Source organism: Pteronotus mesoamericanus, unplaced genomic scaffold (genome assembly GCF_021234165.1).
Source record: "Pteronotus mesoamericanus isolate MK-2021 breed Mesoamerican mustached bat unplaced genomic scaffold, CSHL_Meso_final contig_73, whole genome shotgun sequence".
Taxonomy (NCBI): Eukaryota; Metazoa; Chordata; class Mammalia; order Chiroptera; family Mormoopidae; genus Pteronotus; species Pteronotus mesoamericanus.
Window position 1 is genome coordinate 128,100 of NW_026555245.1, and position 14,674 is coordinate 142,773.

Genomic DNA, 14,674 nt, shown 5'->3' on the forward strand with positions numbered 1-14,674 from the left:
CCACCTTCTTATGCCTCTGATAAGAATAAATTCAAAATGAATTAAAGAGTTAAATGTTAGACTTGAAACCATAAATATCCTAGAAGAAAACATAGACATTAAAATACCAGGCATTTCTCATAGTAATATTTTTTTTCTGATATAACTCCTCGGGCAAGAAAAACGAAAAAAATAAAATAAAATAAAGGAGACTGCATCAAGCTAAAAAGTTTTTGCACAGCAAAGGAAGCCATCAACAAAATGAAAAGACAACGCACTGAATGGGAGAACATACTCTCAGGTATACCTGAAAAGGGGTTAATATCTAAACTTTGTAAAGAACTCATACAACTCAACACCAAAAAAATAAACAATCCAATTCAAAAATGGGCAAAGGACCTGAATAGACACTTCTTCAAAGAGAACATACAGGTAGCCAATAGACATGAAAAGATGCTCAATTTCACTAATCTTCAGAGAAATGTAAATAAAATCACAATGAGATATTGCTTCATGCATGTCAGAATGCTATTATCAATAAACAACAAGTGCAGGTGAGGATGTACAGAAACAGGAATGCTTTTGCATTTTTGGTGGGAATGTAGACTGGTGCAGCCACTGGGGAAAGCAGTATGGAATTATCTCAAAAATTTAAGAGTGGAACTGCCTTTTGACCCACTGATTCCACTTCTAGGAATTTATCCAAAGAGATCTGTCACACTAATTTGAAAGAATATATACACCTCTAAAATCACTGCGGCATTATTTACAATAGCCAATATTTGGAAGCAGACTAGTGTCCATCAGTAGTGGAGTGGATAAAACATCTATGATACATTTACACAATGGAATACTAGTCAGCCATAAAAAAGAAGAAAATTTTACCCTTTGCAACAGCATGGATGGACTTGGAGAATATTATGCTAAGGGAAATGAGCCAGTCAGAGAAAGAGAACTACCATATAGTTTCACTCATATGTGGAATCTAATGAACAAACTGATCTAACAAGCAAAATAAAGACAGACTCAAAGATAGAAAGCAGGCTGACAGCTTTAGGGGCATGCAGTGGAGGGATTGAACTTAAAAGAAAAAAAGAGAAAGAATTCATGGACATGGACAACAATGTGGTGATTGTAGGGGAGCTGGGGTGTGGGGGGAGATGAAAGAGGGTATGGAGGGATAAGTAGTAATGGAAAAATAAAATAAAGTATTTGACAAAGGAGACAAAAACATACAATGGGGTGAAGATGGTCTCCTCAGTAAATGGTGTTGGGAAAATTGCACAGATAGATGCGAAAAACAGAAACTCATACCAACTTATACCACAAGAATAAACTCAAAATGGACTAAAGACTTCAATGTTAAGCCATGAAACCATAAAAACCCTAGAAGAAAACATAGGCAGTAACATCTCAGATACATGTCATAGCAATATTTTTCCTGCTATATCCTCTGGCAAGGGAAACGAAGAAAAAAAATCAATGGGACTAAAAATCAAACTAAACAGCTTTTGTGCAGCAAAGAAACTATCAACACAATGAAAAGTGAACCCTCAGAATGGGAGAACATAGTTGCCACTGATACATCTGATAAAGGGTTAATTTACAAAATATATAAAGAACTTACACAACTCAACCAAGAAGACAAACAACCCAATTAAGAAATGGACAAAGGACCTGAATAGACACTTCTCCAGAGAGGACATACACATGGCCAGTAGACATATGAAACAATGCTTAACATCACTAATTATCAGAGAGATGCAAATTAAAACCACAATGAGATATCACTTCACACCAGTCAGAATGGCCATCATCAATAAATCAACAAACAACAGGTGCTGGCTAGGATGTGAAGAAAAGGGAACTCTTGTGTACTGTTGGTGGGAATGCAGATTGGTGCAGCTACTCTGGAAAAGAGTATGGAGTTTCTTTAAAAAATTAGAAATGGGACTGCTTTTTGACCCAGGATCCTACTTCTGGGAATATATCCAAAGAAACCCAAAACACTAATTTGAACAAATGTACGCACTCCTGTGTTCATTGCGGTGTTATTTACAGTAGCCAAGATCTGGAAAAAGCCCAAGTGTCCATCAGTTGATGAGTGGATAAAAAAAAGGCTGTGGTACATTTACACAATAGAATACTACTCAGTTAAAAGAAGAAGAAAATCTTACCTTTTGTGACACAGTGGATGGACCTGGAGATTATTATGCTACGTGAAATAAAACTGTCAGAGAAAGACAAATACTATAGGATCTCGCTTATATGTGGAATTTAATGAACAAAATAAACTGATGAAAATACAAACAGAGGCATGGATACATGGAACAGACTGACAGCTGTCAGAAGGGAGGGAGGTTGAGGGGCTGGATGAAAGAAGGTAAAGGGATTAAGAAAAAACATATATACATACCACATTCACAGAGACAACAGCATGGTGATAGCCAGGGAAAGAAGGAGTGGGGCTAGGTAGACATGGGCAAAGCAGGGATAAATTAGGATGGAAAGAGACTTTGCTTGGGGTGGTGGGCACATGAGGCAATGTGCAAATGATGTTTTGTTGACTTGTATACTTGAAACCTGTATGGTTTTGTGAACCAATGTCACCCCAATAAATTCAATTAACAAACGAAAGACAAGAGAAGGTAGAGCCACGGCATAGAATGCTGCCACTAATGCATCACAGGTGTGGCGGCCTCTAGAGCTTGTGGATGAGTGTATAGGATCAAGAATTCACATTATGATGAACAGTGATAAGAAAATTGTTGGCATGCTTCTAGGATTTTAAGACTCTGTCAATATTCTTGGCAAGTTTCAGCTTCTTTTATGAAGATCATCCCTAGTGGGTGTAGATCTTAGGCCAATCAATCCACTCTGCTGTCTTTGGGGAAGAATTGAAATCACACCAGAAAAAAAGAATTTCTAAATTAGACCACATTTTGCCCTGGCTGGTGTGGCTCAATTGGTTGGAGCATCATCCTGTAACCGAAAAGATGTAGGTTTGTTTCCCAGTCTGGGCACATCCCTGGATTGTGGGTTCAGTCTGTGGTCTGGGCATGGGCACATGCAACCCCCCATCCTAAGTTTCCCATTAAAGGGAATGCTTTGAAGAGGCATTGTAAAGGCCATTTTTTAAAGTTAATTATGAATATCTTGGAAAAAAGAACAGTTTGTTCTTTGAATACTAAAATAACGGTGTTTTTAGTTAAAAAAAAAAAAAGACAAGATACAATCCCTTCTGGCAAGGACATGTAGAACAGAAAGGAATACTTGTGCACTGTTGGTGGGAAGGTAAATTGGTGCAGGATAGACATACTTAAAAAAATTAAAAATACAAATACTATATGATCCAGCAACCCCATTTCTGGATACATACCTGAAGGAAACCAAATCACTATCTGGAAGATATATCTGCAGCCACATGTTCATGTCAGCATTATTTACAATAGCCAAAACCTAAGTGTCTATTGATGGAAGAATGGGTAAAGATGTCTCTCTCACACACACACACACACACACACACACACACACACACACACACACACACACACGGATATTATTCCACTGTAAAGAAGGAAGAAGGAAGAAGGAGGAGGAGGAGGAAAAGGAAGAGAAAATCCTGCCTTTTGCGACAACATGGATGGAACTTGAGGACATTATGCTAAGTGAAATAAGACACAGAAGAACAAATACCATATGATCTCACTTACGTGTGGAATCTAGCCTAAACTCATAAAAACAGAGAACAGACTGGTGATTGTCAGCAGCAAGGGGTGAGAGGTCAGAGAAATGGGTGAGTTAAAAGGTAGAAACACCCAGTGATAAGAGTAACAGATTCTGGAGATCTAACATACAGCACAGTGACTACAGTTAACAATACAGTATTGTATAGTATTTGGAAGTTGCTAAAGTTGCTAAGAAAGTAGTTCTCATCACAAGAAAAAAAATGTAACATGTGCAGGGATGGGTATTGACTTATTGTGGTAATCATTTCTCAGTATATACCCCAATGATATTCCCCAATCATTATGTTGTATACCTTACATTGACACAATGTTATACGTCAGTGATACTGGGGTAGGGTTGGGGGGAATTGCTCTTTGGAGGCCAGTTGTTTCCAAATACACATCTAAAGCCCAGTGCTTTACTGTATGAGGATTATTTTTGATTCTTATTTAATATATGAATTGCTGGACCCTGCCCCTAGAGATTCTAATCCATTAAGTCTGGGGTGAGTCCAGGAAATCTATACTTTTACAAGTCTCCCAGTTATTCTGTCACAAAGCCAGGATTAAGAGCCACTGGAGCAGAGGACGTGTTCCTGCCAATGAGTCCTCCAGACTGGAATCATTGAATGGGCATGTGCTGCCCCCTAGTGCCCCTGGCTGCTTGGTACACTTCAGCACAATATATTAACCCTCTGTGTGAGCGCTGGTGGTCTTGCTGCCTGTCAGTACTCGGGTTTCCTGTCCAACACTCTGGAATTCTTAGGTCTTGGGAATTAATAAAAATGCTCATGCATAACTATGTTCCTAGTGAATTACAGCAACTGTGCTTCTCTGACCAAGCACCTTGGCATAACTAAAGTGTGCCATAATATTTTCTAACAATGAGACACACAACAAAACTTAATAAGGCTTGTCAGGAGGTACAACTCACGTAAGTGGAAGGTCTTCATGTCCCATGGTACATATGAATCAATAACTGTGAACAGTTTCATGATGAAATTCTACTATTACAATAGTGGTGCTGTTGTAGCATTATAATGGAAGCAGAGTCTGGCTTTATAAGTTTTCTAGAAACAAATAAAGATGAATCCTTTGGAGTTGTGTAGTCCTCCAGAGTCCACAGAGGCCTTTTCTGTACTTCATCTCCCTTGTTTGCTGGTCACTATAAACCATGAGGAAGGAAGGGCAAGTGTGAAGATCTATACCCACATCATTAAAAATGACAGTGTGTTCATTATGTAAATGTGCCCGTTTAGGAAGACACTAATCTCACTGTCCTATCCATGCAAGCACCATTTGTCAACAAGTACCAAATCAATAAAACCTGCATTGAAGGCCAATTCTGCAAAAATGTGTAAGATTATCTTTGGTTCTAACTCCACAGCTCTGAGACAGAGGAGCAAGGGCTGGGTGACTTGGTGGAGAGGAGATTTCAGCAGATGGTTCTGTGAGTTGACAGTACCATCTGCTTAGTGAGTTGACAGTAGCTGTGGGTTATTTGTAAGTGCCCTGGTTGGAGCAGGTGTGAAGTTTGCAGAATTTGATGGTTTCGACTGGAGCAAGAGGTCAGCCTAATGGAGACTGAAAACTTTTCAGAAGCAAAAGGTGGCAGCAGCTGCAGGAAGGAGGAGCTGGTTGGGTAGGATATATAGTATTCTGTTCACCTCCTCTCTAGCTCATTGGTGAGGGAGGGAGTGCCACCTTTGGGTTCTGGGGTTGGCTGAAGGCATGACACTGACACTGGACCTATGAGAGAGACAGCAGCTTATTAAGCGCATATATTCAGAGACTGGGGAGGACAACACAAACCCCACGCAGCACCACACTGGGCCATGTTAATGGGAGACAGAACTATTGCAGCAGCACAGAGGGCAGCAGTGATTGCAGGAAGCAGGGCCAGGTTGGGTAGTAATAATAAAATCATAAAAGATTCAAGCTATTTTGTAGGTATCTTGCCCTGCCACTGAGAAGCTGATGCAAGGTGCTTTTAAACTGATTTTTGTTAATGTGCCATTCAGTGCTCTTTGGTTGAAAAAAATCTTCCCTTTCCTGTATTATGGAATTTGTAAGTTCAGAAAAGATGTTGAAATGATTCCCTTTTCAACATCTTCAAAGATGTAAGGATTATCTTGAATGTAAGGTTCTGTTTTTCAATTTTGTTCTCTATAAAAAGAATGTTCAAGAAAAATATTCTGTAATCCATTTTTTTATCAAATCATTTTCAGAATATTCTTTCTTATAGCTAGTAAAAAGTCTCTCATGCTAATAATAATTGGTTTCTGGCCTTTTCTTTTTTAAACTGTGGTTAAATATACTTAACAAATTTTAACCATTTTTAACTGTACAGTTCAGGGTCATTGAGTACATTCACAATGTTGTGCCTTTTCAGAACTCTTTCCATCATTCCAAACAGAAACTCTGTACACATTGAATAAAAACTCCCTGGTTCCCTCTTCCCAAACCCCTGGTAAGATTAGTTTTTTTATTCATGTGAATTAGTCTTGTCTTTGTAATGAGATTTTTCAGTGTCTTGAGAGCAGGCAGGTAACATAACTCAACTGTCTCTGTGCTTTTGACACTGCCCAGCTCATGGATGAGCACAGATTCAGTACTGACCGCATTTGTTCAGCAGAAGAGTGGATGCTAGATGCAGGCCAAATAGCCTCTTTAGAGATTTTTGGGCCTAAGAATATTTGGGCCCTAGAACCACTCATCTGGGCAAGAACTTCTCAAGGAAATTCAGAAATCCTGGAATGTTGGGGGCATATCACAATGTCAATAGGGCCCATGGCATTAACATTAATATGCAAATCAGTGGACATCAGAGTGGTGGGTATTGAAGTTGAACAAGAAAAAGCTTGCTCTGCCTAAATGTGTTCAAACTCAGATTTTCATAAAACATTCAGCCAAACATTCCAACCATAATGGAATCAACCAAAGAGCCACAAGTTTCTGGCCCTAAATCGAAAGTCTTGCCAATAATCCAACTCCATAAATAGGATGCTATCAGGTCTGTTGAGTCTATTCTGGAAAATCAAGCCCCAAAGGTGAGCTTCATTTATGTGCTTCCGTGAAAAAGTTTCTTTCCACCCATCCCAAGCTTGACCACACAGACTGGAAGTGATCTTTTTTTAATAACTTTTTTTTAGAAAGTTTTTTTAAACTTTCTAAAGTTATGTCCTTTCCTTGCCACATCGGACATGGTCCTCTTCCTGAACCTCTCCACACTGACCACTTATTTATTGCCTGTGACACATCAAAACCCTCACTTTTCAAGACTTAACAAGACATTGCATGCCTTGCCCTCTTGTGTTTTTTTTTTAGTTATCTTCCCACTACAGGTCATATAGCTTATGGAGTTCCTCTGGCTTAGCCATTATCTCTCTTATGGGGCATGTAATATACATTAAGACTCAGTTACCTGGACATAGATGCTCGACTGTTGTCTTAAAGGAGAGGGCTGAGCCTTATCAGGGCATAGGAAATAGAAAGAGCATGGAAGAATATATGCTACCCATGACTTTGGTACTTTTAGGCCTAGGCTCTGCAACCCATGCAGACGACCAGATATCCTCACCTGAACACTGAATCACATGAGCTTCTCATAGACCAGTGCTTTTCAACCGGTGTGTGCAAGAGGCACACTCATGTGTTGCAAGAATTTTAAAAATATGCAATACCTATTTAGTCAGGGGAACTAACGTCTTTTCCCTTAGATTTTTTTTTTAAAGATTTTACTTATTTATTTTTAGAGAAAGGGGAAGGGAGGGGGAAGTAGAGGGAGGGAAACATCAATGTGTGGTTGCTTCTCACAGGACCCCACCAGGGACCTGGCCTGTAACCCAGGCATGTGCCCTGACTGGGAATTGAACTGGCAACCCTTTGGTTTGCAGGTCAGCACTCAATCCACTGAGGCACATTAGCCAGGATCCCTCAGATTGTTAAATTAAAAAAATGACAACAGCCAACACAACAATAGCGGTCCAGTGTGAATGAATCAAAATTATATCTATGTTTTGTCAGATAGGCAAAAAGTAGATTTTTTTTGGTGTGCTGAAGAATTTTAGTAATTAGTTTATGTGTGCCATGAGGTGGAAAAGGTTGAAAATCACTGTTCTAGACAGATAAAGGTCTGTGATGCTCTTCATTACCTTGTGAAACAGGAGGGCTTTGTGATGCAGTCTGGTGGTCTGGTTACATCCTCTGTGAGGCAGAGATGACAAGGTCTAGGATATGGAGGCATTAGGTTTCAGGACCTTGAAAGCCTAGGAAGATGATGGCTAGTAAGATTTAGATTATGTTGAGCCCAACATTTGTTCTGTGGGAAATTGGATATCCCTTTTACACTTATGGCTCTATCATTATTATTGCATTAATTATTTGGCAAGCGAAAAAGAACCACCAAAAATTGAAGTTGGGACCTAACAGGAGCTATTGCCGGGTAGGAAAACTCTCTGACCATGACTGAATCAATCAATTTAAGTCTCAAACAAGATTTTAATCTCCTTACTTTCTCTTGTTACTCTTACTCCCTGCTTTTTTTTGTTTTTTAATGGGGGTATCCTCATTGGATCCTAGAACAGCTCCATATGTAGGTGATTCTTCTGGTTGGTAAACACTTAGAGCCTTGGATGGCTAAAGTCCTTTGGCTACTAGACCATCCATCCTTTAATCTGTTCCGCTTTTTCTCCTGTCTCATTCTGATCTCTCCACAAAACTTATTCAGGGAATGAGGGTGGAAGTATGGAATATGGAAGTGCCTCAAAATGAATCAGAAACAAGAAGAGAAAGAAAATGATGGGTGAAAAGGTAGGGTAGGGAAAAGAAATGTAAAAGAATGTATAAAATTGGTATACAGAAAAAAGTTGGGAAATATTTGTGGGTTTTGTCTCATTTTAGACATGAAAAGAAAAGCATGCTCCAGCTTCAAACTCTAACTTTTTTGTCTGTAGCATCAACGGAGAGTCAAACAAAGGGCTAAAGATAGAACATCAAGAGGTAAACTCCCCATCTCATCTCTGACTCCCCTCCACTGTGGACGAGGTTCCATGGATTTTGTCCTTCTTTAGACCTCTGGTACTTTGGACCTATGCGGGGAACACTAAAGGATCCAATTCCCATGCTGACAAATTCTCCCAAAAGAATTTCCTGGGTGGGAAATCAGAGCCTGGGAATGTTCAAAAATCCTGCACCTTATTCCAAGGAATGAAGAATGAGGGAATGGGGCAGAAGTCTTTAACCGTGCCATATATTAGTGTTATGACCTTGTGGAACTCACTTCAGTTCTCAGTCTTTTATCCACAAAATGGGTATCTGAAGATCCTGCCTCACTCACAGTGTGGCTGTGAAGATGTAAGGAGATTAGGTCCAGGGCAGCACAATAAAACTGGTTAAGTTGTATGCAGATGTGCCTTAGAGCATTGACTGTTGGGGTTTTCATTCCCTTCTCATTCAAAGGCCTTTAGCTTCCTATAGGATGTCCCTGGATCCTCTCTCACTTCATGTAACACTGTCTCCTGGTTTCTCAGCTAGGAGACTTTCCCGGAAAGAAGCTGAGAAGCCATGGGAGCTGCTGTCTGTCATGAAAAGGTGATCACTTGCTCTTTGTAGCGTCCCAGCTCCAGCCTGGACCGGGATGATTTCTCTGTTTGGCCTGGGACAGGGATGAGGAGAGGGATAATGGCAGGAGGGAGTTGGACACAGTGGAGGCTGCAGCATGGTTGAGAGCGTTGCTGGGGCAAAGGAGGCTCAGATGTCTCGGGAGGGAGGAGTCTCCCAGTTCTGCTCTGGCTAGGCTCACAATGCTCCAGAGTTGAGAATTTGACTAGTGCTTAATTCATGAAAGACCCTACATAGGTTAGTACTCAGCCACAAGACCAGTTAGCCAGCTAAGAGAATGGGTGAATAAGTGCATAAATAAGTCATCATTGTCATATTCTTTTTACGGCTACAGCCTATCAAGGGCAGACCCCTGCACCCTGCTGACATTACCTCTGCTGGTTCTGTCTCAAGGGAATCCAGTTCCTGGGACAGTCCTCAGCCAGGAACTCAACATCTCATCCTCTTCCTGAGAACTCTAGAGATGAGATTGGTTCTCAAGAGATGTCGTATACACCTCACAGTCCCCAGGGAGCAGAGTTTCCATAGGGACCTCATTTTCCACATCTTGGAAATACTGAACACCATGTTGTGGCTTTCTTAGTTCCAAATGAGACTGAGTCCAGGCTCTACCTGGTGATGGCCCTAGTGAAGCCCTGTTAGCTAACCGTTGGCTCTCCATCCTTTGTTCCCATTTCCTGGTTAAGCTTCTCAACATAGGACAGCAGACAACTCACTCACCTCCTAGTTACTCATGACCCTGTGCTCCCACCGGTTGTCTGATATCTTGCACAACAAGCCCCAGACCCTCAGCCCAACATACCATAACTTGCCATGTGGTATTTTCATAGGAAGAAAAATAGAGGCGTAAATAGTGGGGTGGGGGGAGGGGAAAGGCCTGAACACATACAGGGCTAGGGAGAGCATGGTCAATCTCTAGGCGACACACTCCCAAAGAGGAGATGTTACTCCATCAGTAACAGTTGCCATGTTTTCTCTTCCAGCCAAGACTGGTTTCCTCCGGAGGGAAGTGTGCGGAGGCTCCTGTGTGCAGACCCCTCCTGCCCCATCTGCAATGCTGTGGCTCTGGAGATTAAGCAGTTGCTGGCGAGTGAGAACACCCCAGTCTCTCCCACTTCATCGGGGCCATCACAGGGCTCCTCTTGCTTAGAGATTTTGTCCAAATCTAGTTTGTCTTTTGATCGGAGTCAGAGTTCTCAGCACTCCAAAGAGCTTTCATATCCATCGGCTACCCCCTCAATGTCACAACTAATGGATCAGAAGAAATCCTTAACCCAGTCAACTGCCCAGTCAACTGCCCAGTCAGCTGGTGCAGTCAGCATCCAAGATTACTGGGCTGACCACCAGCTAAAGCAGGGATTTCAAGCACCAGATATGTCCTGGGATGCAGGCGTTCTGTCTTCTTCAAGCCTTGAGGAGTATAGGATTCCTGTGAATCAGCAGGACAAAAAGAGCAACATCAAATGTCTCTGGGAGAAACAAGGTCAGCAACCTTTAAATACCCTTTCTTTCTCTGAACCCACAGCTGACAAACCGAAAACATCCCATGGCCTTGCATGCCCTTCACCTGTTGTTCCTGTATTACAAAAGCTGTGAAGTATTTTAAGTACAGATGCATATACATTTCTATAGCTGAGGGCTTCCAAGACCTGTGGAAAATTTCATATTGCAGCTTATATCACACTACCCCAAATATTTCCCAAGCCTAGAGGAAAAAACAACCATTTCTTTCATCATATTGGTACCGCTAAGGTCTCTGTTGAAACAATAGGCTTTTATCTCCCTGACCTGGGGTCATAGGAGGTCAGCCAGTCCATCCAAAATATCTGGGTTTTTGAAGGATCCACAGCAAATATCCCAAACTCCATGACTCCGACTCTACCTTCTACCACCTTTTGGTTACTAAATGGTCTCTCTCTGGGGGACACACTGAGGACTCAGTGTTATCTGCAGCATAAACACAGCTATTTTTTAATGGTTCTGCTTTTCTGCACAGTCCCTGGTCCGCTCCTGGAGATTTCTCCACAAAAATGGAGTCCTCGGTCCCTTTTTTTTCAATAATTTCTCCTTAATCTCTGTACTGCCTGTTAGCTCCACCTTTTTCCCATCTGAATTTGGGCTTCTCCATCTGACTATCAAAAAGCCCATATCAATGTCCCATTTCCGACTCTGGCCCAGTGTGAAGCCTTGGAGTGGCACCTGCTGCAAAGGCAGCCCCAGCTTCAGTGGTGCTTGCCAGCTGTTGCCCAGAGATCTCTGTAGATGCAGAGAACCATGCAACATAAGCCTTGGGACAGGTTAAGCAACCAGTCCCCTGTCACCCTGGGTCTTACTGTTTGGAGAAGGCTATTTCAGTCCTGAAGAGGCAGGTAGAGTTTTCCTAGAGCATGCCCAGAGCTGCTGGAGTTCCACCTTCAGAAGTGGTCAGTTTAGCAGGTCAATTCACCATTGCTAGGGCCAGCTGCAGAAGATCCAGCAGTCCACCCAGTTTCTTCTGTCCCCTGATGACCAGCAGCTCCTACCCTGGAGCAGCACACTGACCAATGTGAGTGTCCCCTAGTCTGCAGGCCTAGAGGCTAGTGGGGATAGGGACCTTCCTGATCCCTTGTAGCAGGTGGACCAATTCGCAGTTGCTTGCTTTGGCCAAGGCAATGTTGCAGATCCATACTGACTGCCAATGGGGAAGATGCACTAGGGCATTGTCCCTGCCCACATCCGCACTGGTGGGACTGCAAATCACTGGGTCTGCAGCATTTTAGGGCCCTGGAAGCAACCTGGTTCCCTTATCCTGCAGAAAGTAAGCCCTACACGAGGCAGCAATCAGCTCTTACATGGATCAGGAAGTGACACCTGAATACTGGCAGGTCTTGATCAGCAGCAACAAACCTCTCCAGATACTGTCACTGATCACCCTGATCAGCATCTGCATAGATACCGTCTCAGGGAGTCACTGAGAAACTGAGTCACTGAGACAGGTTTTGGCCTTTCTGTTACAGCTGCTGTCTCTTTACTATGTGGCTGTCTCCAAGGCCATGGCGCCAGCAATCACTAGCCAATCAGCAATCACAGATTGGTGCCTGGGCCTGTTGGGGGTGAACAACAGAGCCTTTGGCTCAATCTCATCTAAACAGCAATGTATGAGTCCTGGGCCACGTTTTCAAGGTGCTAATGAAACTTGTACAGACAATGCTCAAGCATTCCAGATTTAACTACAGATGAATGGATATGGTGCCTTAGATAGCCAGACAGATCCTAGTAGCCCCTACTCACTCAATACACCCATCTTGACCAAACTAAATTTTTACCTGAAAAAGAAATATTCAGCCCTGGCTAGTGTGGGTCAGTGAATTGAATGTCAGACTGCCAACCAAAGAGTTGCAGGTTTGATTCCCAGTCAGAGCACATGCCTGGATTGCAGGTCAGGCCCCCAGTATGCGGGGCTTGAGAGGCAACCACACATTGATGTTTCTCTCCCTCTGTATCTCCCTTCCTTTCCCTCTCTAAAAATAAATAAATAAAATCTTTTAAAAAAGAGAAATATTCAGGGATACATTTGGGAAGTCTCATAAAGTCAAAGTAGTCCAGGGAAGAAACTTTGGCTGTCCCAAAGAATACCTGCAATAGTAGTCCTTTAGGAATCTAAACAATCAAGGGAAAACATTTCCCCAGGAACTCCCCATCTCACCAGGCATCCCATGTGCCCCAGAATGTTCTACCTTAAAGAAGAGCTTGCAATTAAACTAAGGCTGTGCAGCAGAACCAAAAGTAGGCTAATTCCAGAGCATTCCTATGGCTCTGCCCACTGCGCCTTCAAGATCTCACAACCCAGTGGGTACATGGCAGAGGCTCAGGTGCTTTGTGTTCAGCTGAAGGCCAGTGTGAACAACCCCAGGCTGGAGGAGCCCTGGGCTCCTTAACCCCAGATCTCTACCAGAGTAAAGGTAATTCCCTACTCCAGCAGAGAAAACAGAGGACCCAGGGAAGCTCAAAACAGCAGAGAATTACAGAGAAAGGGGTGCAAGCATTGAGGCTCTCCCAACCAAAGAGAACATCTAATCTACCAAGATTCAGGGTCCGGTAGGGACACTTTTAAGTAGAACCTCTAAAGCCCTCAACTTCTCAAATTTATCCCCAGGATCTTTCTCAGGTAGAATTTTAGCTTGACCAAGATAGTTGCCTTGAGTGAGTGGGGACTAGCAAGGATGTGTCTGGATCCTTAGAGCCACCTACTCCATCCTCCCAGCTTACTGCTCCCTGTCAGCACTTTCACTAGCTTCTCCCTCACCTTGAGTTCCTCCAGCATCCTCTAGCATTCCTTAAGGCAAAAGATTCAGATAAGAATATGATCTCACTTATATGTGGAACCTAATGAACAAAATAAACTGATGAACAAACTATAAATAGAAGCATGGACACATGGAACAGACTGACAGTTGTCAGAGGGAAGGGAGGGCTACATGAAAGAAGGTGAAGGGATTAACTAAAGAACATATATGCATGATCCATGGACACAGACAACAGTGTGGTGATGGCCAGAGGGAAAGGGGTTGTGAGGGCCGGGTGGAAGTGGCAAAGGTGGGGGGGGGGCGTGCAAAATGGGGACATCTGTAATGGTGTCAACAATAAAAATAAAGACAAAACAAAGGGCTGTTAGAGCAAGCTGAATGACCTTATCCAAATAATTATTCCTGAGAATGTCAAATCTGGAGTGCCCAGAGCTTAAATGGCCTGACCTTACAGGATCGATTTACTAAGTTACCATTCACTAGACCAAAATTTGAAAGCCCAGCATTTGAAGGGGCCACATTTTTCATATCCAAGCTTTGCAGCAACAAAATTTGTAGGGCCACACTTTCTAGGGCCAGGAATTATAGGGTCTGGTAAAGGCAGCTCATACTCACAAGAGCCCTACCCTTCCAGAAGCTGCAGAAGCTGGCTTGGGAAATAAGAGGAAGCATGTTCCACACTGGATTAACCCCAAGGTGAAAGGTGAAGGGAATAAGGAATCCATTCTCCTCTCTAAGGATGAAACACTGGCCAAAACTACGACAAAAAAGATTGAGAAGAGCCCACCCTCCACCAAAGGCCCTGTGAGGCTAGCTAAGTTGGAGAAGACAACAGAGGACAAGGGTATCACTTTCTTTGATGCCCACCAGTGCCTAGACAACGAAGTCCAGCAACAGCCCTTTCAGTCCAGCCGCTCCTGGTTCCAGTGCTTTTCCCACAGCAGCCCTAAGCACTATCCTCAACTGACTTATGCCACACAACCCAAAATCTCAACTCTCACTTCAGCAGGAGGCATTGGCCTATACAAGAATACCCATTCCAGAAAAAAGGAGTTCTGA

At 42.7% G+C, this 14,674-nt stretch overlaps 1 protein-coding gene across 1 annotated transcript; it reads left to right on the plus strand.

Annotated features, from left to right (window-relative positions):
* Positions 1-8,007: 8,007 nt before the first annotated feature.
* SPATA31F3 (SPATA31 subfamily F member 3) lies at positions 8,008-14,674 on the plus strand. The gene is made up of 5 exons (XM_054583296.1): positions 8,008-8,151; positions 8,663-8,708; positions 9,239-9,299; positions 10,313-10,812; positions 14,250-14,674. Exons 1-5 carry the CDS (start codon positions 8,008-8,010, stop codon positions 14,672-14,674), a joined length of 1,176 nt encoding a protein of 391 aa, XP_054439271.1.